General features: G+C 53.2%; 1 protein-coding gene across 24 annotated transcripts in view; it reads left to right on the forward strand.

Moving 5' to 3' along the window:
- Positions 1-22,345, forward strand: part of PFKFB3 (6-phosphofructo-2-kinase/fructose-2,6-biphosphatase 3) — a 184,573-nt gene that overhangs the window by 74,931 nt on the left and 87,297 nt on the right. For 5 of the 24 annotated variants that reach the window (XM_009457903.5, XM_063780418.1, XM_063780417.1 and 2 more), the window contains 8 exons: positions 390-597; positions 1,107-1,253; positions 1,367-1,471; positions 2,580-2,709; positions 3,680-3,742; positions 3,871-3,935; positions 5,917-6,090; positions 12,684-15,314. In XM_009457903.5, the coding sequence (XP_009456178.2) occupies positions 390-597; positions 1,107-1,253; positions 1,367-1,471; positions 2,580-2,709; positions 3,680-3,742; positions 3,871-3,935; positions 5,917-6,090; positions 12,684-12,731 (940 nt within the window). In that variant the 3' untranslated portion in view covers positions 12,732-15,314. Of the gene's footprint in view, positions 1-389; positions 598-1,106; positions 1,254-1,366; positions 1,472-2,579; positions 2,710-3,679; positions 3,743-3,870; positions 3,936-5,916; positions 6,091-7,925; positions 7,949-10,993; positions 11,046-12,683; positions 15,315-22,345 lie in introns of those variants that run through there. The other 19 variants (XR_010146569.1, XR_010146568.1, XR_010146571.1 and 16 more) reach the window with 7 other exon arrangements.

Raw genomic sequence — 22,345 nt, forward strand, 5'->3', positions numbered from 1 at the left:
TTTTTTTCTTCTTTAGTAGAGATGAGGTCTTGCTATGTTGCCCAGGCTGGTCTTGAACTTCTAGACTCAAGCAATCCTCTTGCCTCGGCCTCCCAAAGTGCTGGGATTACAGGCATGAGCCACTGCACAGGCCCCTCTCTTTTTTTCTCCATTTTCTTTCTTTTTTCTCCCCCTTTTCTGGGAGGCAAGCCAGCCTCACAGCCAGACACCAGCTGTGGGAGTTGTCTCACGCATATGCTCTGCCCCTTAGAAGGATTCAGTCTGTGCCCTGGAGGGGCCTACGGTCCCGCCTTGCTATTCTCTGGGGATCACATCTTCGGAGACGGGCCGGGTGCATCCTGCTGTGGGTGGTGGCCTGAGCTGTGGTTCTCGGTGGGGTCTCTCTGCAGGGACTTGTCGCTGATCAAGGTGATTGACGTGGGCCGGAGGTTCCTGGTGAACCGGGTGCAGGACCACATCCAGAGCCGCATCGTGTACTACCTGATGAACATCCACGTGCAGCCGCGTACCATCTACCTGTGCCGGCACGGCGAGAATGAGCACAACCTCCAGGGCCGCATCGGGGGCGACTCGGGCCTGTCCAGCCGGGGCAAGAAGGTGCGGGGTGTGCTGCCGCATGGGCCGTTCTGGCTGTAGGGTGGTTGCAGGGTCTATAGGGTGGGTGGGGAGCTGTGTGCTGCTGCTGCTGCTGCTGCTTGGTGTGCTTGCTGTGTGTGTTATCTGTGTGTGCGCCTGCGTGTCTCTATGCATATCTGTGTGCATCTCTGTATGGCTTTGTATGTGTGTGTGTCTACGCCTATCCATGTGGCTTTGTGTTCGTGTGTCTTTGTGTTACTTTGTATGTGTTTGTATGTGTGTTTCTGGTGTGTGTATCTCTGTGCATGTGTGTGATGTGTGCGCAGTTGTGCACTAGGAAGGGAAGGGGCAGGAAGAGCTGAGCCTGGTCTCTGGGTAGGGTGTGTGTGGCTGTGGCTGTCCCAGTGGCCTGGGGCCCCCACGGTGTAACCAGGTAGTGCACAGCCCTACGTGGGCTGCCTGCTCCAGCCCTGGCTCTTGGAGGAGCTGCGGGCATCTGGAATCAGTGGTCCCCCTCCACCACCTCTCAGTTTGCCAGTGCTCTGAGCAAGTTCGTGGAGGAGCAGAACCTGAAGGACCTGCGCGTGTGGACCAGCCAGCTGAAGAGCACCATCCAGACGGCCGAGGCGCTGCGGCTGCCCTACGAGCAGTGGAAGGCGCTCAATGAGATCGACGCGGTGAGTCGCGGGAGGCGGGCAGGCAGCCTCATCCTCAGGCATGGGGCGGCTTCCCAAGAGGCCCTAGACACCCCTGTGGTTTGTTCCCCTGAGTGACCACTGGGTCCCCGCAGGGCGTCTGTGAGGAGCTGACCTACGAGGAGATCAGGGACACCTACCCTGAGGAGTATGCGCTGCGGGAGCAGGACAAGTACTATTACCGCTACCCCACTGGGGAGGTGAGCGCAGGCTGGGGCGGGCTGACGGTCCCCAGCACACATGGCCACTGCTGTGCAGGGCTGGGCCACCCCTCCAGGGAGTTCACTTCTGTGTGGGTTCTGGGGGCTCCTACACCCTCCACCTTGGAACTAAGTCCCCCCAAACTGAACCTTCTAACAGCCTGGGGTGAAGTGCATTTTCCCATAAGCAGAAGTGAGATGTGTTTCCCTAGGGACATAGAACTATATGGGAGAGGAGGAAGGTGGTGTGTGAAGGTCCACTGGGCAGGGTGGTGGGCAGGCTGGCAGGAGGGGTGGCTCTATATCCCCTGGGCAGCGTCTGTGCCTCCCCATGCGCGGTGCCCGGGTGGCTGTGGCTGAGGACGCTGCTGCCTCCTCTGCCGATGGGATCCTCCTGGGCCCGGTGTGTCCTCCCTGCCCGTGCCCTGCTGAGCAGTGTCGTGCCTCAGGCCCCTGTAGGCCCACTGTCCTCTGGCCTCAGACTGAGCCTTACACACCGGGGCCCTGGTTAGCACAGCAGAGAGCCCACAGGAGCAGGAGCTTTTTGGTCTTTTTCTAAAGTCACAGCCCTCCTGCTTCTTTTTACATTTTTAAATTGATAGAAAATACACATAACCTAAAATTGACCACTTTCATCACGTTAAAGTTATGATTTAGTGCATGTTAGTGTACTCACAGTGCTGTGCAGCCATCACCACAAATTCCAGGCCTTTCCCTCACTGCACAAAGAAACCCAGACCTGTTAGGAGCCGCTCCCGCCTGCCCGGCCCAGCCCCGGCACCGGCCCGTCTGCTTCCTGCATCTGGATCTGCCTATTCTGGGCATTCCATGTCAGTGGAGTCAGATGCCACACGTGCCTTTTGCGCCCAGTTCTTTCACACAGCATTGAGTTTTCCAGGTTCCCCCGTGTGGGAGCGGAGTGGGGAGGGCTTCACTCTTTTTGTGGCTGAGCAATAGTCCACGTTAAACCCTGCCCCTTCTCAACCACTGCTGATGATGGATGATTGATTTTGCATGGCTCTCTGGCCGGTCTGATGCAGGCTGTGGCCAGCGGCAGAGCCCCTCCCGAGTGCCCTGAGCTCATGTGGGCCCGGCCCTCTGTGCTCAGTCCTACCAGGACCTGGTCCAGCGCCTGGAGCCGGTGATCATGGAGCTGGAGCGGCAGGAGAATGTGCTGGTCATCTGCCACCAGGCCGTCCTGCGCTGCCTGCTTGCCTACTTCCTGGATAAGAGCGCAGGTACCTCGGGCAGGCCGTGGCCCCGGGATGGAGGGAGGAGGGGACTGGCACTCGGAGGGGGGTCAGCCGCAGACCTGCCGTGGCCTGCCCTGTTGGCCGCTGTGCCATGGGGTGTTAGGAGAAGGGCACAGGTGTCAGCTCCCAGCTGCTTCAGGTCCTCTCTGTCCAGCGCTTCCTTGAAGCCCTTGGGAAATGCTGTGGAGCCCAGGTTGATGCCGGGGACTTCATTGCTTCATAAACAGCTCCCTGAGACCCGCCCCTGGCTCCACACATCCCAGGGTCTTGGCTTGGGGTGGGGGCTGCACTTCTCTTCAGTGCCCTCTAAGGAACAAACAGCCTGGAAAACTCTGACAATCCGATTGAAATGTTAAGTCTTAGCATGTCCAGTCCAGTGCAGCTGAATCCCTAGACAGACCTAAATTGTTTGGGAGTGACTTTTTCCCAACTCTAAGTCACCGTGAGGGCGAGTCTTTTGGTTTGGTTTGATGGCACTCTTTGGGCTAAAGTCTTCTTCTGGGGCCATCTGCTGCCCAGGACAGCTTGTGGCTGGGGACAGATGCCCCTGCCCGACAGGGCTTCCGAGGGTCCTTGTTGGGGGGACCATAAAGGTCTTTCCATGCCTCCCCCACCCTCATGTCTCATTTCTTTTTTTTGAGACAAAGTTTTGCTCTTCTTGCGCAGGCTGCAGTGCAATGCACGCACTCACTGCAACCTCCACCTCCCAGGTTCAAGCGATTCTCCTGCCTCAGCCTCCTTAAGTAGCTGGGATTATACGCATGTGCTACCACACCCTGGCTAATTTTGTATTTTTAGTAGATGGGGTTTTGCCATGTTGGTCAGGCTGGTCTTGAACTCCTGACCTCAGGTGATCCACCTGCCTCAGCCTCCCAAAGTGCTGGGATTACAGGCGTGAGCCACCACGCCTGGCTGTGTCTCATTTCTAACTGTAGGTGTACAATTTCAATTTCAGAGGAGATGCCCTACCTGAAATGCCCTCTTCACACCGTCCTGAAACTGACGCCTGTCGCTTATGGTGAGTAGCAACCCCTGCCAAGCCCTGTCCCCCTGAAGGTGGCCACAGTAGCTTCTTGTGGCCGTGGGCTGTAAGCGGTGCTGTCCCTTTAACAGCAGCTTCCTCTGCCCCCATCCCACGCCCTCCAGGCTGCCGTGTGGAATCCATCTACCTGAACGTGGAGTCCGTCTGCACACACCGGGAGAGGTCAGAGGTGAGTGGAGGCCCCAAGCCTCATCCTGGCTATCATCACACGATAGCCCTAGTGGGTGATGGGCGCTCAGGAGGCCCCGGGGCCGCTTGCCTGCAGGTGCTGGCCTGTCTGGGGCCATGGGCCTGCTGGCTGCCTTCCTCAGCACCTCTTTGTTCCTGCCTGTCTGTTCTGTGGCTTCTGGGGCCTTCTCATTTTCTTTCTTCCTGTGTCCTCTTCCTCCCATTTCTGCTGAGCTCGAGATATGAATATTAGTGAGGAAGATACATTCTCTCTTTTTTTTTTATTTGAGACAGGGTCTCAGTCTGTTCCCCAGGCTGGAGTGCGGTGGCGCAATCACGGCTCACTGCAGCCTCAACCTCCTGGGTTCAAGTGATCCTCCCGCCTCAGCCTCCCGCGTAGCTGAGACTACAGGTGCGCACCACCATGCCCAGCTAATTTTAATTTATTCATTTTTTTAGAGAATGGGGTCTCACTGTGTTGCCCAGGCTGGTCTTGAACTCCTGGGCTCAAGTGATCCTCCTGCCTTAGTCTCCCAAAGTGCCGGGATAAAGGTGTGAGCCGTTGTGCCCAGCGTCTCTTCTCTTTAACATCAGCATGGCACAGTTCTTGTTGCCTTTCCTTTCTGGCAGCTAAAACCAGTGCTTTCAGTTTCCAGAGTTACTGTTTCAACCAGGATCAGCAGGTCTGCGCCGCCATGTGCCTGTGATCAGGCTCAGAGCCACCGAGAACACGGTGTTGAGAGAGGGGAGGCGTGGAGAGCAGAGGCCTGGGGGGTGGCGGGTGGGGAGGCGCTTCAGGAGACCTCGAGGCCTGGCCGTGCAGCTGCTCTCTACCGTGGGGGGAGGCCTGACATTTGGAGGTGGGCCAGGCTGCCTCTGACTGAGTAGAGTGGACCTCTGCTCAGGTGGACGCGTGTTGTGAAAGCGAGTTTGAATTCACCGTGTACAGGCTGCCAAAAGTACAACACTGTGCTAGTACTAGTCAGACCTTTCTCTTAGACCGAGCGTGACTTTCTGTCATGGCGTTCCCGAAACAGGTGACTGTCTAGTCCCAGGAAGCTTGGCCTTCGGATTTTGGCATGAAGGGATGAGGTGTCCGCCCCAGTCGCTGGCAGTTGCCTGGCTGGTGGGCTGACCTGAGAGAGGCTGGGGTCCCTTGGCCGCCTTGGTCCCTGTCACCCCCTCCACTTCGGAATGTGGGTCACCGGATGCTGTCCTGCCTTTAGCCATATGACAACAGCCCTGGTCAGGGAGCCGCTGCCCCCGCTATGGGATTGGGCCTGAGCCAGTCCTGGAGCTCTTCCCTGCAGGGAATGGGGGCAGGGCCATGATGGAGACAGACCCCGGTTCTGAGGCTGGAGGCCCACACCCCATCACGCTGTCCCTCTCATGGGAGGGCTGTGTCTGGTCCTGGCCGCAGAACCTGCTTCCTGCTGCACATTTTCTGCCCCTTTGGTCTCCAGGCTGGTTTTGCAGCCTCCATGCCCCATCCTCAGCCAGGGTGCCCTTTGTGTAGTACAGATGGCTCTTCAGATCCTGCCTCAGGGGTCAGCGGAAGGGAGTCAGCACAGTTGCCTTCCCCTCCCCAGCCTGTGAGCCTCAGGCCCAGCCTCTCCCTCCTAGATGCCCCTCCTCAGCCCTCAAGAGAGGCTGGAAGCAAAGCTCTTTTCTCCGACCTCACGCTCTGCTGTGATTATCATTCTTTCCCTCCTTGCTTTGCAAGCACCGTGTTTGTCTGTGTGGGGAATCCTTTGGTACCATCCGAGGAAGGGGGCATGGGAGGGAATTGCCCCCATTCTTGCTGCCTGGCAGTCACCGCACACTCAGCAGCCCATGGTCCCTGGCCCGTGGTTCCGGCCACTCCCCTCGGTCAGTCTTTTTGCCTCTCTAAAATCCAGGAGCAGAGAAACTTTTTGGGGGCTAATTTTCCTCCCCTTCTTTGTAACTGTCGCCTTTCTCTCTTTTGTCTTTGTCTTGCTTAGGATGCAAAGAAGGGACCTAACCCGCTCATGAGACGCAATAGTGTCACCCCGCTAGCCAGCCCCGAACCCACCAAAAAGCCTCGCATCAACAGCTTTGAGGAGCATGTGGCCTCCACCTCGGCCGCCCTGCCCAGCTGCCTGCCCCCGGAGGTGCCCACGCAGCTGCCTGGACAAGTCAGTGCACTCCCCTTTCCTTCCTGCCTGGGGGACGCATGCCGGGCGTGATGCCGCAGATCTGGGATTGCGTGCGTGTGTGTTTGCAAGAGTGCGTGCGTGGGTGCGTGTGGGTGTGCGTGCGTATGTTGTAGGTGTCTGTGCACGTGTGTTGTGGGGGCATGTGCACACACTCACGTGTTGAGGGAGGACATAGGAAGCACCCTCCGAAGTTAAGATCCTGGGGGCTTTCCTTGCTGGTGACAACTGTGACTGCGTTCGCCTCCTTTCTGAGGATGGGGTCTTTACAGGGCAGAAGCAGGCAGTGCAGAAGGAAGAGTGAGATGTCCAAGACCCGTTCACATTCGTGAATGGTTATTTCTAAAACAAAGAAAGTGGCTACTTTCTCACATAAATAACATGGTTATCCCAGCAGGTAGTAAAAAACCTAATAAACAAATAAGGCCAGGCGCGGTGGCTCACGCCTGTAATCCCAGCGCTTTGGGAGGCCGAGGTGGGCGGATCACCTGAGGACAGGAGTTCCAGACCAGCCTGGCCAACATGGCGAAACCCTGTCTTTACTAAAAATACAGAAATTAGCCAGGTGTGGAGGCGGGCGCCTGTAATCCCAGCTTCTCAGGAGGCTGAGGCAGGAGAATTGCTTGAACCCAGGAGGCGGAGGTTGCAGTGAGCCGAGATGGTGCCACTGCACTCCAGCCTGGGTGACAGAGGGAGACTCCGTCTCAAAAAAAAAAAAAAAAAAAAACCCCAACCCCATTTCACTTATTTCATTAATTTTGAAGGTTACAGGTTGGAAGATTTTGGTTGTCAGATATTAAGATTTGTTTTCAGAAAACTGTTTGTTTTCAGAAAACTGGTCTTTTCCTTTACAGCCTGGAACCCTTGCAAATATGTGAGATGTAGGAATTTCTGTGCTTAAATTCAGGTACCACCCAAGGGTCTGCCCTACCTCCACCCTCCAGGCCTGCCCCCACAAATCAGCCCAGTGCAGCTTCCGGTCAGGTTTGTTGATGAGCCGGATGCTGGTGCTGGCTCTGAGCACCCTTTTCAGCCTGCCACCTCTTCCCGCCTTTTCCGAGACTTCCTTAGACCTCATGATGTCTGGAATGTGACCTGGGAGATGCTGCAGCCTCCACAGGTCACTTAACCTCTCCAGGCCTCAGTTTTTTCATCCAGGCAATGAGGGAATAATGGCAGTGCAGAAGTCAGATCAGATGAGGGGATTCATGCCCTGCATCAGGCCCAGTGTCGGGCATGTGGTGGGGACGTGTAGACACGGTGAGGTGGCTGTGATTAGCGGAAGCCTGGAGGCCTGGCTTTGGTGGTAGCTCCACACTAACATGAGTGCAGCAATTTAATTGCCCAGATTTCTTCCCCTCCCAGGCCCTCAGTCTCCTTAGCTTTGCACATGATAGGAGCAGGACTGGGAGAGCTCTCATACATATTCCCTTGCAGGTCTCAGATCTGAGGGTTTTTATGAAAAGCCAGCAGAACTGAAATGGTGTCCCTGTGGCATCCGTTCTGATGGAAATGTGCAGTTGTATTTGGAAGTTCAGAGGCCGCTGCTTTGATGCTTGGGGGGACCAGGCTGGGGAAGGGGGTTGATATCCTGAGCTGCACAGACCTCCGTCGTGGAGGACGCAGTGGCAGGGGCTGCATCCTCCTGTCCGCTTCAGAGCTGCCCCTGGCATTGGGAGGACAGTCCTTCAGGGTGGCCAGGTTCTCAGGGACGTCTGAAGCTGCTGGCTGGGCCGGCGTGGGGTTTTGCAGGGCTTCGTCCCTGCAGATTGCGCCCTGCCTCCTGACTGACTTCTCTCTCTGCTTCTCCTCCGCAGCCTTTGCTAGGGCAAGCCTGTCTGTAAGTATCTCTCCGATCATCGCTGCTGCTTGCACTGCTTTCTTCCTGCTTGCTCATTTGGCCTCCTGCCTGTTAAAATATTGAGGATGAGAGCAGTTTTGTGATCCGAGGTCTTCCGTGGGGGAAGGAGGAGATGGGCGTAGGAGTAGGGGGAGAGATTCCTGAATGTTTTTGGAAAAGCGTGCAGGCGGTCATGGTGGCTGCACTACTGTTGGGTGTGTTCTGACACCGCCGCACGACCGCTGGCTTCTCCCCTACCCTCTCAGGGCGGCAGGTCGTGGTTTGTAATGGCCGTGGTTTAGGGCTCGGCATAAATCCACATTTCCTTCTCAGAATCAGATCTTGGTGGCGAGCTGCATCTGTGCCAGGTGCCATTAGCCTTAAAGCCCCCTCCTGCCCCAGGAGTGTCCTTTGTTTTGGAAGGAAAACTTACTCAGAGCCTAATCTGTAAACCAAACCTATGGGGAATAGTGGGAGTGTGGTGGGGCCTGAGCTCTGAGCCTCTCCCTCCCCATGAGGACCCCCCACACCCCAAAAGAGCTCCAAGTGGAGACCCTTGGGGATCCGTTTGTCCGGGGTTGGAGCCTGCTCAGCATCATAGTCACGCCCAGGGCTGGGTGCGGCCTCCATCTCTAACCCATGTGGTCACTTCTGCTCCTCCCAGAGCTCTCTGCAGAGTTTCAGGTTCAGCCTTAGCTCTGGCAGCCCCTGGGTAGCTGGGGCTGTGTTCCCACTGCTCTGGGATCCCTTCCCCACCAGGAGCAGAGGCCTTCCTGCCACAGAACTTTAATGACAGCCACATGAAGTGTCATCCCCTTGCCCCCCGCAAAAACACACCCGCCCCTTTATTTCCTGTTTGCTCCTTAAGTTACCTTAACTACTTTATGCAGAAACTGGAAAGGTGTGATGAGAAACGCAGCCTGAGATGCTGAAAAGAATGGCTGGGTTTTGGAAATGGGAGAGGTTTGGCATGGCGCTCAGATTTTGGTGGCAAAGGGATGAAGGGCCAGAGGAGGTACCAGTGTCCCCCATGTCCATGTTCCTTAAGACCACCCTGGGAGGTCGGCAGGGCAGTCAGTCCCCCGTTTAATGGTTGAGGGGCTGAGTGACTGGCCCGTGCTTCCAGCAGGTGAGCCGCAGAGCCGGGGCCTGAAAGGCCCCTTGCTTCAGAAAGCCGGCCGCCTCCTCTCTGCGGCTTCTGGGAGTGGGCTGGGTGCCTGTTCCCTGCTGCTGTCCCGAGGCCCCTGCCCTGCAGCCCGCAAAGCGTGGGCAGCTGTTGGACCCTCGTGTACCCCCACAGCCACTCCCTTGCAGCTGCTTCCCACAGCCAGGCTTTGCTTACCTAAGGTGGGCCTGCCCTTAACTTCCAGCTTCTCGGGGCACGCCCTCCATCCTCAGGGCCAGTGTCTGTGATGCGCGGGGCCAGCGTGCAGTGCTTCAGGATCTGGGCTTCAGCTTGTGTGAAACTTTTTGGACTTGGAGCCTGAAGGTTTTACATCTGTGCGTGTCCTGATCCTTCAGACCAGCAGTCCCCGACCTTTTTGGTACCAGGGACCCGTTTCGTGGAAGAGAATTTTCCCCACCATGGCAGGGTGGGGGATGGTTTGGGGATAAAACTGTTCTGCCTCAGATCGTCTGGCATTAGATTCTCTGAAGGAACGCACAGCCTAGATCCCTCGTGTGTGCTCCTCTGAGTCAGGTGGTAATGTTGGCCCGCCCACCGCCCACCTCCTGCTGTGTGGCCCGCCTCTCAATGGGCTATGGACTGGGAACTGGTCCACAGCCCAGGGGTTAGGGACCCCTGCGTTAGACACATGGCCTCATGTTGCCAGGAAAGAAATCTTTCTACCGGGAGGAGCCATTCGGGGATAGCCCCCCACCCGCTAAAGCTGATCTTACCTATCTCCAAGATGAACATAATAGTGCGTTTGCTAGAATCCCTCCTGTTCAGCAAAAATACATCCTATGGACCCATCACACCTGACTCGGGTTGGAATTTCACTCTGGAGTCCCATTGTCCCGTCCATCCTGGGTGCGTGACCCCACATCTAGGATTGTAGCCACATCTGATTCTAGGAGTCCACCTGGGCTCTGTGACCAGAATTTATGATGAAAGTCAGACCAAGCCAGGCCTGCATCTTGGTTCTACTCCTCCTGGCCTCTATCCTTGGCACTCTGGGCAAGTTAAAGCAATTCTAGGACCTCAGCTTCCTCGTCTGTAATATGGAGATAATAACTTTATAAAGTTGTCATAATGAGACTATAGATACAGCACTTAGCATAATATCTGGCCCCTAGGAAGTGCGTGGGGGATGACAGCTGCTGTTGTTATCAGGGAGGAACTTGGTGCCCTGGGCCTGTGGAGACTTCTGGGCTTGCTGGCATTGGGTCAGCCTTTGGATACCCTCCTGTAACCTGAGGGACTTCTTCTCTGGGGCAGCAGGAACACCCAGACTTGGGGAGGGGAAATCCCTGGGGTCTCAAGGCCATGGCCTGAAGTCTTTTTTTTTTTTTTGAGACGGAATTCTGCTCTTGTTGCCCAGGCTGGAGTGCAGTGGCGCGATCTTGGCTCACTGCAACCTCCTTCTCCCGGGTTCAAGCGATTCTCCTGCCTCAACCTCCTGAGTAGCTGGGATTACAGGCGCCCGCCACCACGCCCGGCTAATGTTTGTATTTTTAGTAGAGATGGGGTTTCACCATGTTGGCCAGGCTCGTCTCAAACTCCTGACCTCAGGTGATCCACCCGCCTTGGCCTCCCAAAGTGCTGGGATTACAGATGTGAGCCACCACGCCCAGCCTAGAGTCTTCACCCCTGTGATCTTGGTTTCCCAGTAAGATGGGGACGAACGACTGTCCGGACCTGGTGCTCTGGGGTGCCTTCCTGGGGGCTGTGCCGGCTGCTTGGGATCGAGAGATCACCGGGCATTTGTGATGCAACCTTCATTTTTAAAATTTCAAATGCACACTAGAAAATCCTACTAAAGATTTTCTTTTTTTTTTTCCTTTTCCAACCTGTTTCTTCCTCTTCCCCCCTCTGCTTGAAAGACGAACTGTCTGTCACATTTTCTCAAAGTTTTCTCCTTACTAACTGTGGAAGGTAAATGCCTGGGTGCATGTCCCTCTGTCCCGCACCGCGTCACGGCATCTGGGTCTGTGTGCAGACTGGCCATCGTGCAATGCGGGGCTCATCTGTCTCCATGCCGAGGTTGTTAAGTGCAACACCATTGTCGTGAGGTCCTTTCTAGTCTGTCTCTCACCCACCACGTGTCCTGAGCTGGGGCCACTGGGTGAAGGACGTGGACATCACCCGGTCTTGCAGGCTCTCCACTGTTATTGTTGCATCGCCATCACCTGTGGGTGCCGGAAGCTGTGGGCTGGTGGTGTTGAGGACAGGTTGGAGCCAGCAGATGCGGAGGGAAATGTCAGCCCTGCTCTGTGATCCCACAGGCCGGCTGGGGCTCTCCCTAGATATGAGGACCCAGGGCTCTCTGAAGAGAATTGCCCCCTCCCAGTGGGCACCCATCACTTCCATCATCCCCCGGCGGGCACCCATCACCCCCCAGCAGGCAGCCATCGTCCCCTGGCAGGCACCTATCACCTCCTGGTGGGCACCCATCACCTCTTGGTGGGCACTCATCACCTCCCAGTGGGCACCCATCACCTCCTGGCGGGCACCCATCACCTCCTGGCGGGCACCCATCACCTCTCGGCAGGCACCCATCACCTCCCAGTGGGCACCCATCTCCTGGGTTCCTGAGTCTGGCCCACGCCTGGGCGATAGCTCTGATGCTGCCCAGCCCCGTGACTTTCTTCCCTGTGGATGGCTCCAGCCTTGGACCCCCAGTTCTGTGTGGGTTGGGCATGGGCCACGGTGGCCCTGTGTGCCTGGGCTCTCTCCCACCCTCTTTAGAGCAGTCCAGGTGGAGACACTCAGGACTGGAGAGAATAGTTTTAAACATTGTGTGTTTTCTTGTTTTTTGAGGCGTAGGTGAAGCAGGTCACGGAAGGAGGCCTACTGTGCAGTGGCTGCAGTCAGTTGTGTTCCTCGCTGATTTTGGAACATGTTTTTTTGGGGGGGTGGGTGGCGGGGGGGTTTGGTACTGGCCAGTGCCTTAGGGGTGGAACTCCCTGCGAGGGCCACTGCGATCAGAAGTGGGGCAGGGCTTTAGCAACAGCCCCCTCTGCCTGGCTCCCCACCTGGGCCTCCCCACCACGTCCAGCCATTCCATGTGTCACCTGTGTTCTGCCTGTCAAGCTGTGTTCCCAGAATCTGGATGCAGGAGCTGGGAGTGTGGCTCTGTTTTGAGCTGAGTCGAGAGGAGGGGCCCTGTGTGTCCTTGGAGGCCCCGGGCTCATCCTCTGCCTGGCTGTGGCCGGTGAGGCTCCGTGTGTGGGATTTCTATGGGGTCGTGAGCATGAGGCTCCTGTAGTTACTGGTGCCCAGCGCCGCGCAGCTCACGGTCCTCCTGGAGCCACACGGCCCCCACCAGGCGGGCTCCAGGCCTGGTGCCCAGCCCCTTCTCTGAGACTCTGGGGTTATCTTGCGTCATGTTCAGAGGCCCACCTGGGCTCTCTCCCACCTGTGAGGTTGGCAGCACCTTTCTTGGATCATGTTCTTTGTCTGGGATGGAGGGAGGGAAGAATTCTCCGTTGCATGGCTCGGGTCTTCGGCTTTAGATTTCAGCCAACTGCACATCCTAACTCCCTCCCCACCTCTCTTTTCTCCTGAAAACAGAACATGAAAGGCTCCCGGAGCAGCGCTGACTCCTCCCGGAAACACTGAGGCAGACGTGTTGGTTCCATTCCATTTCCATTTCTGCAGCTTAGCTTGTGTCCTGCCCTCCGCCCGAGGCAAAACGTATCCTGAGGACTTCTTCCAGAGAGGGTGGGGTGGAGCAGCGGGGGAGCCTTGGCCGAAGAGAACCGTGCTTGGCACCGTCTGTGTCCCCTCGGCCGCTGGACACCAGAAAGCCACGTGGGTCCCTGGCGCCCTGCCTTTAGCCGTGGGGCCCCCACCTCCACCCTCTGGGTTTCCTAGGAATGTCCAGCCTCGGAGACCTTCACAAAGCCTTGGGAGGGTGATGAGTGCTGGTCCTGACAAGAGGCCGCTGGGGACACTGTGCCGTTCTGTTTCGTTTCTGTGATCTCCTGGCACGTTTGGAGCTGGGAAGACCACACTGGTGGCAGAATCCTAAAATTAAAGGAGGCAGGCTCCTAGTTGCTGAAAGTTAAGGAATGTGTAAAACCTCCACGTGACTGGTGCATCTTGACCTGGGAAGACGCCTCATGGGAACGAACTTGGACAGGTGTTGGGTCGAGGCCTCTTCTGCAGGAAGTCCCTGAGCTGAGACGCAAGTTGGCTGGGTGGTCCACACCCTGGCTCTCCCGCAGGTCCACACACCTTCCAGGCCTGTGGTCTGCCTCCAAAGATGTGCAAGGGCAGGCTGGCTGCACGGGGAGAGGGAAGTATTTTGCCGAAATATGAGAACTGGGGCCTCCCGCTCCCAGGGAGCTCCAGGGCCCCTCTCTCCTCCCACCTGGACTTGGGGGGAACTGAGAAACACTTTCCTGGAGCTGCTGGCTTTTGCACTTTTTTGATGGCAGAAGTGTGACCTGAGAGTCACACCTTCTCTTCAGGAACGTAGATGTTGGGGTGTCTTGCCCTGGGGGGCTTGGAGCCTCTGAAGGTGGGGAGTGGAACACCTGGCATCCTTCCCCAGCACTTGCATTACTGTCCCTGCTCTTCCCAGGTGGGGACAGTGGCCCAAGCAAGGCCTCACTCGCAGCCACTTCTTCAAGAGCTGCCTGCACACTGTCTTGGAGCATCTGCCTTGTGCCTGGCACTCTGCCGGTGCCTTGGGAAGGTCGGAAGAGTGGACTTTGTCCTGGCCTTCCCTTCGTGGCGTCTATGACACTTTTGTGGTGATGGAAAGCATGGGACCTGTCGTCTCAGCCTGTTGGTTTCTCCTCATTGCCTCAAACCCTGGGGTAGGTGGGACGGGGGGTCTCGTGCCCAGATGAAACCATTTGGAAACTCGGCAGCAGAGTTTGTCCAAATGACCCTTTTCAGGATGTCTCAAAGCTTGTGCCAAAGGTCACTTTTCTTTCCTGCCTTCTGCTGTGAGCCCTGAGATCCTCCTCCCAGCTCAAGGGACAGGTCCTGGGTGAGGGTGGGGGATTTAGACACCTGAAACTGGGCGTGGAGAGAAGAGCCGTTGCTGTTTGTTTTTTGGGAAGAGCTTTTAAAGAATGCATGTTTTTTTCCTGGTTGGAATTGAGTGGGAACTGAGGCTGTGCTTCAGGTATGGTACAATCAAGTGGGGGATTTTCATGCTGAACCATTCAAGCCCTCCCCGCCCGTTGCACCCACTTTGGCTGGCGTCTGCTGGAGAGGATGTCTCTGTCCGCATTCCCGTGCAACTCCAGGCTCGCGCAGTTTTCTCTCTCTCCCTGGATGTTGAGTCTCATCAGAATATGTGGGTAGGGGGTGGGCGTGCACAGGTGCATGATTGTGCTTAACTTGGTTGTATTTTTCGATTTGACATGAAAGGCCTGTTGCTTTGCTCTTGAGAATAGTTTCTCGTGTCCCCCTCGCAGGCCTCATTCTTTGAACATCGACTCTGAAGTTTGATACAGATAGGGGCTTGATAGCTGTGTTCCCCTCTCCCCTCTGACTACCTAAAATCAATACCTAAATACAGAAGCCTTGGTCTAACACGTGACTTTTAGTTTGGGAAGGGCCTAGATAGGGAGAGAGGTAACATGAATCTGGACAGGGAGGGAGATACTACAGAAAGGAGAACACTGCCTACTTTGCAAGCCAGTGACCTGCCTTTTGAGGGGACATTGGACGGGGGCCGGAGGGGGCGGGGTTTGAGCTACAGTCATGAACTTTTGGCGTCTACTGATTCTTCCAACTCTCCACCCCACAAAATAACGGGGACCAATATTTTTAACTTTGCCTATTTGTTTTTCGGTGAGTTTCCCCCCTCCTTATTCTGTCCTGAGACCACGGGCAAAGCTCTTCATTTTGAGAGAGAAGAAAAACTGTTTGGAACCACACCAATGATATTTTTGTTTGTAATACTTGAAATTTATTTTTTTATTATTTTGATAGCAGATGTGCTATTTATTTATTTAATATGTATAAGGAGCCTAAACAATAGAAAGCTGTAGAGATTGGGTTTCATTGTTAATTGGTTTGGGAGCCTCCTATGTGTGACTTATGACTTCTCTGTGTTCTGTGTATTTGTCTGAATTAATGACCTGGGATATAAAGCTATGCTAGCTTTCAAACAGGAGATGCCTTTCAGAAATTTGTATATTTTGCAGTTGCCAGACCAATAAAATACCTGGTTGAAATACATGGACGAAGTGAACCTCTGGTCTTTTCGTGGGGGAAAGAAGAGTCTTTAATTGATGTTTACGGCAGATGTGCCACGGAGCTGCCAACTCACCACTTCATTATCTTCCTTTCAACAGGATGTTCAAGTACAGAGTGTCTAGTGCCTGCATTTGGGGAGAATGAGCTGTCTCAGTTTTTCTTCTAATTGATAGGCTTCATGTTTTATTTTTATTTTTAATTTAATTTTTTTCTTTTTTCTTTTTTTTTTTTTTTTGAGACTGTTTCTCACTCTGTCGCCCAGGCTGGAGTGCAGTGGCACGATCTCAGCTCACTGCAACCTCCTCCTACCAGGTTCAAGCAATTCTCGTGCCTTAGCCTCCCGAGTAGCTGGGATTACAGGTGTGCACCACCATGCCCAGCTAATTTTTGTATTTTTATTAGAGACAGCATTTCACCATGTTGGCCAGGCTGATCTTGAACTCCTGGCCTCAGGTGATCTGCCTGCATCGGCTTCCCAAAGTGCTGGGATTACAGGCATGAGCCACTATGCCTGGCCCCACGTCGGTTTTACTCCCTTCCTTCTATACCCCTTCCCCGCACCCTTTTAAACAGCACCAGTTCTTGCCTCAGCGGCACTACAGAAGGTATCTTTCATGTTAGTTTCCTTTCACCTGCCCTTCCCCATCTCCTGGCTTCTTCCAAGTTTCTGCAGGGAATAAAACTCAAGCTTCTGTGACTTCTTTGCCGCTCATTGGCTGCCAGAGGTTGAGCCGGTTATTTCACTTCCAGCCTCAGCGTCTGCATCTCTGCAGATGGGGCAGGGTTCAGGGTGGAGCGTGGCAAACACCATGCGTGGAGGAAGCCCTGGAGTGGTTCCTTCTGCAGCTGGTATGCGTGACCAGCGTCTTGCTTGGTCTGATTTTTTTTCCGGAGCCCCCCACTGCTGCGCTCCAGAAACAGCCTTGACTCCCCAGTGAGTCTTCATCCCTTACGCGCCTGCCGCCCACGCTGTGAAGAGAACAGGCGGCAGAGACTTGGCACCTCCGTTGTGAGATGACTCCCAGGGTTGCGATCTGGCTGCAGCGTGGCGGGGCAGAGCGTTCTGGGGAACCTGAGGCCACCTCCTCAAGCTCTGAGCCACGTTTGATGGCGTGAGATGTGTCAGGTGCAGGGATGGAGCAGTGGCGTTGACGGAAATCTGGCCTAGCCTTTCAGGCTGACTACCCAGAAAATTAAAAGACTGCTCCCAAAGAGGATGTCTATGTATCGTAAGGTCCTGGGCCGGCCGGGCTGTGGGGGATCCACAGGGGCTCTGACCTTTTGGGCCAGCTCTGAGATTCATCTGAGAGATGGGCTAGGTCCACAGTCACTGACTAAATACAGAAGATTCAGTAACCGGGTGGATGCTGTCGGGGAGAGGAGGGCTGGGGCCAGTCGTTTCCATTCGCTGCCTGGGCTCGGTTCCTTCCACTTCTCACTCCCTTAGCTCCGGCCACACTGGCCTCCTGCAGGTCTTCAAACTTGCCAACGTGCACCCACCGCAGGGCCTTCGAGAGTGCCGCTCCCTCCCCTGGGAGGTCTCCCCAGCTATTCGGGGGTTCTCCCCGACACTTCCTCCCCATCCCCATTCAGTTATCAAAGCCTATGCCAAAAAGGCCTCCCGTCTCCCGAGTCCCTGCACACCTTTCGCAGTGTGTGTTGAATGCCTTGCCCTCTGTCTCCTGAACCTGGGCCTAAGATCCCCGAGAGCAGGGCGGCTCCCTGTGCCCCGTCATCGTCCATACGGACCTGGCCCGCAGTGGGCTCTGTCACTAAATGGATAACCAGTGCTGGGGAGAAGACCCAGATGATGTGCTGGTGAAGAGTGAGGCGTTCATTCAGCTTGCAGAAGGAGGCTTAGGAAGGCTTTATAGAAGAAAGGAAATGTGAGCAAACATGTCGTTGAAAGTAACTTTTTTTGAATTAAAAATATTATATTAACAAAAATAAATTCAAAGCCTTCTGTGAGTTTTCCAAACCTGAATTTCACAATACTTGGGAGTTCTAAAGTTTGTTTTTTGAGACAGGGTTTTGCTCTGTCTCCCAGGCTGGAGTGCAGAGGTGTGACAGCTCACTGCAACCTCCGTCTCCAGGGCTCAAGTCATCCTCCCACCTCTGCCTCCCGAGTAGCTGGGACTACAGGCATGTGCCACCATGCCCAACTGATTTTTGTATTTTTTGTCGAGATGAGGTTTCGCCATGTTGCCCAGGCTGGTCTTGAACTCCTGAGCTCAAGTGAACCGCCTGCCTTAACCTCCCAAAGTGCTGGGATTACAGACGTGTGCCACCACGCCCAGCTAAAGACTGTTTTATAAACTTCATTTTAAGCTCATATTTTGCAAGACAACATAAGTGGGTTTGGATTCAGTTGTTCTCGGTGTGTGAGCCGGTCTTTCCAGTCAATTCATTGATGGTCTAGATAATTTGTGAAGGCGCTGGTTTCAACCTACAGTTTCTGACATACTCCTAAGACCAGGTGAAAAGAAAACCCCCATAAAGACACCCGAATCGCCTCAAAATATGACACTTCAGCCCTTGGGACTAAAGAGGACCCCTGGCGCAGTCCCTGAGAAATGTCTTTGGAGAAATTTTTATTTATTTATTTATTATTTTTTTGAGACAGAGTTTGGCTCTGTTGCCCAGGCTGGAGTGCAGTGGTACAATCTCAGCTCACTGCAACCTCCACCTCCCAGGTTCAAGTGATCCTCCTGCCTCAGCCTCCTGAGTAGCTGGGATTACAGGTGCCTGCCACTAAGCCCGGCTAAGTTTTATATTTTTAGTAGAGACAGCGTTTTGCCATGTTGGTCAGGCTGGTCTTGAACTCCTGAACTCGGGTGATCTACCTGCCTTGGCCTCCCAAAGTGCTGGGATTACAGGTGTGAGCCACCGAGCCTGGCTGAGGTGCCATCTCAAAAAAAAAAAAAAAGATGTGAAGGAATGCCATAGTTCTCAGGCTTATTGGGAGAACTAAATCTTTTTTTTTTTTTTTGACTTTTATTTTAAGTTCAGAGGTACATGTGCAGGATGTGTAGGCTTGTTAAATAGGTAAATTTGTGTCATGGGGGTTGGTTGTACAGATTATCTCATCACCCAGGCATTAAGCTAGTACCCATTAGTTATTTTTCCTGATCCTCTCCCTCCTCCCACCCACCACCCTCTGATAGGCCCCAGTGTGTGGTGTTCCCCTCTATGTGTCCATGTGTTCTCATTATTTAGCTCCCACTTAAATGTAAGAACATGTGGTATCTGGTTTTCTGTTCCTGCATTAGTTTGCTGAGGATAATGGCCTCCAGCTCCTTCTATGTCCCTGCAAAGGATAGGATCTCATTCCTTTTCATGGCTGTATAGTATTCCATGGTGTGTATGTACCACATTTTCTTTATCCAGTCTATCATTGATGGGCATTTGGGTTGATTCCATGTCTTTGCTATTGTGAATAGTGCCGCAATGAACATACGCGTGCATGTGTCTTCATGGCGGAACAACTTGTATTCCTTTGGGTATATAGCCAGTAATGGGATTGCTGGGTCGGATGGTATTTCTGACTTTAGGGGTTGAGAATTGCCCCACTGGGGAGGATGAAATGTGAATGAAACACGCCTGACAGTTCCTGGCACAGAGAGAGCACCGCTGTGGTAGTTATTCATCTGAGCATGCATGCCCGGCGTTTCAAATGCAAGGTAGACGCTGTTATCCCCACCTTTCAGATATGGAACTGTAGCCAGGAGAGCTTAAGGACGCTGCTTGATTTTGCTTAGCCATAACTGAGATAAACCAGGTCTGTTAGACTCGCAGATGAGTCACATCACAGCCTAAGGGCTCCACAGACTGCCAGGATGCTCCTGCATGAGTCAGCAGACCACAGGAAAGGGAGTTGAGTCGCATATTAATTAGCAAGCAGGGTTTCCTGTCCCTGGGGCTGTGGAGAGTTTTGTCAGTGTCCAGACGAACAACAGATTTTCTGAAGTGGGTCATAACTCAAGATGCTCACATAACGTTGGGGACCAGATGTCCATTCTGTAAGGCTATGTGTTTTTCCCTCCCTACCTCTTCCAGACAGCATCTTTGGGGATTTCCTATTCCTGGAGAACATGAAGACTTTCTAATATTTTTTTTTGAGACAGGGTCTTGCTCTGTTGCCCAGGCTGGAGTGCAGTGGCACGATGTCGACTCACTGCAGCCTTGAACTCCCGGGCTCAAGCCATTCTCCCACCTCAGCCTCCCAAGTAGCTGGGACTTCAGGTGTGCGCCACCACGCCTGGCTAATGTTTGTATTTTTAGTAGAGATGGGATTTCACCATGTTGGCCAGGCTGATCTCGAACTCCTGGACTCAAGCGATCTGCCCCACTGGGCCTCCCAAAGTGGTGGGATTATAGGCATGAGCCACCCTGCCTGACAATGAAGAATTTCTGAGGGGTACATTTGCATAGATAATTTTAAGGGAATGTTTTCGGATCCCCAACTTCCACATTCACCCTTTTCTAAAACAGACTGAGAAGTTTGCTTACATTCACAATAGTCTTTTACTGCTTTGCAAACAATAGGCCAAGCTCCTATTTATCTCATGCTCAGTGCTAGGATGCAGGACGTTTGCAAGTTAGCATTCCTAGATTTCTTACATGTACAAGAAAGGGCTTAGACTAGATGGTTTTTGGAAAACTTATTATTTTGAAATAATTTATTTTATTTTATGTAAGTATGTATGTATTTTTGAGATGGAGTCTCGCTTTGTCCCCCAGGCTGGACTGCGGTGGCACTATCTCGGCTCACTGGAAACTCCGCCTCCTGGGTTCAAGCGATTCTTGTGTCTCAGCCTCCCTAGTAGGTGGGATTACAGGTGCCCGCCTCCACGCCCAGATAATTTTCGCATTTTTAGTAGAGATGGGGTTTCACTGTGTTGGCCAGGCTGATCTCGAACTCTAACCTCAGGTGATCCACCCGCCTCAGCCTCACAATGTGCTGGGATTACAGACGTGAGCCACTGCGCCTGGCCTGAAATAATTTTAGATTTACAGAAGAGTTGCAAAGACAGTACAGAGAGTTCCTGTCTATGTTTCACCCAGCTGCCCGTAATATAAACATCTTACAACAACATGGTGCCCTTGTCAAAACTATGAGTTAACATGATTAGTACTAGTACAGTACTAGTACTAGTACTGTATTACTAGTACAGTACTAGTACTAGTACTGTATTACTAGTACAGTACTAGTACTAGTACTGTATTACTAGTACAGTACTAGTACTAGTACTGTATTACTAGTACAGTACTAGTAACAAAACTACAGACTTCATTCAGGTCTCACCAGTTTTTCCACTAATGCCGTTTTTCTGTTTCAGCATCCAGAGTCCAGGGTGTCACCTTATCTCCTTAGACTCCTTCAATCTGTGACAATTTCTCACTCTTTCCTTTTTATTTTTATTACCTTGATGCTTTTGCAGAGTACTAGTCAGGTATGTTGTAGAATGTTCTTTTTTTTTTGAGACAGATTCTCACTCTGTTGCCCATGCTGGAGTGCAATGGCATGATCTCAGCTCACTGCAACCTCCATCTCCCAGGTTCAAGTGATTCTCCTGCCTCAGCCTCCCAAGTAGCTGGGATTACAGGTGCACACCACCATGCCTGGTTAATTTTTTTGTATTTTTAGTAGAGACGGGGTTTCTCCATGTTGGCCAGGCTGGTCTCGAACTCCTGACCTCGTGATCCGCCCACCTCGGCCTCCCAAAGTGCTGGGATTACAGCTGTGAGCCACCGCACCTGGCCATAGAATGTTCTTTAGTTTGGGTTTGTCTCATGTTTTCTCATGATGGGACTGAGTCTGGTTAGGGATTTTGGGAAGAATCCCACCGAGGTGAAGCGCCCTTCTCATGACATCCTCTCTGAGGGGACACGGCCACACAGGACTTCCTTCTGGGGATGTTAACTTTGATCTTTGGTGAAGGTGGTGTCTAACCACTCTTACCAGGCTGGTATTTTTCCCCTTCAACTTTCAATTTTTTAGGAAGGAGTCACTTAGTCCAGCTCCCTTTCAAGGGGAGGGCAATGAGCTCCACCTCCGGAAGGGAGCAGTATCAAAGAATCTGTGGCCATGTGGTAAAACCATCACCAGGCCAGGTCGCATGGCTCACGCCTGTAATCCCAGTGCTTTGGGAGGCCAAGGTAGGAGGATCGCTTAAGCCCAGGAGTCCGATACCAGCCTGAGCAACATAGTGAGACCCCATATCAACACACAAAAACCACCAGTGAAGGAGATACTTTGAGGGTATGTAAATACCCTGTTTCTCCTTAATGTTTCACTTTCTTATTTTAGCATCCATTAGTGTATTTTCCTTGCAGCAGATATTATTTGTATTGTGGTGTTCTAATGGTGGTTTTCTTTTTTTTTTCTTTTTTTTTTTTCTTTCTTTTCTTTTTTTTTTTTAAGAGGTGGGGATCTTACTCTGTCACCCAGGCTGGAGTGCAGTTGCACAATTATAGCTGACTGCAGCCTCTAACACCTGGGCTCAAGCAGTCCTTCCACCTCAGCCTCCCGAGTAGCTGGGATTACAGGTGTGAACCACCATGTCCTGCTTAATTTTTAAATTTTTTGTGGAGTTGGGTGTCACTATTTTGCCCAGGCTGGTCTTGAACGGGCCTCAAGTGATTCTTCCCGCCTCAGCCTCTCAAAATGCAGGGATTATAGGCTTATGCTACCTTGCCAGGCCCTTATTCGTGAGTTTCAATTTTCCTTATTCCTTTTACACTTATTTGTAATTCTTTCATAAGGAAAATCTGTTCCGTCTCCCCATTTATTTACTTATTCAGTCATTTATTTATACTACTGTGGACTCATGATCATTCCTTTGTAGATGAGTTCTTAAGTCTCTGTACTAAGTCTCTGCAAGCTCTGATTTCCATGAACTCCTTGCCTCCCACTCTCCAGAATATTTAACACTTTATATTCCTGCCCAGGACGGGCCTGGCCAGGGCACACCATCACCCCTATGTACAGAAGCAGGTACCTCGTTTTCCAG

Source organism: Pan troglodytes, chromosome 8 (genome assembly GCF_028858775.2).
Source record: "Pan troglodytes isolate AG18354 chromosome 8, NHGRI_mPanTro3-v2.0_pri, whole genome shotgun sequence".
Taxonomy (NCBI): Eukaryota; Metazoa; Chordata; class Mammalia; order Primates; family Hominidae; genus Pan; species Pan troglodytes.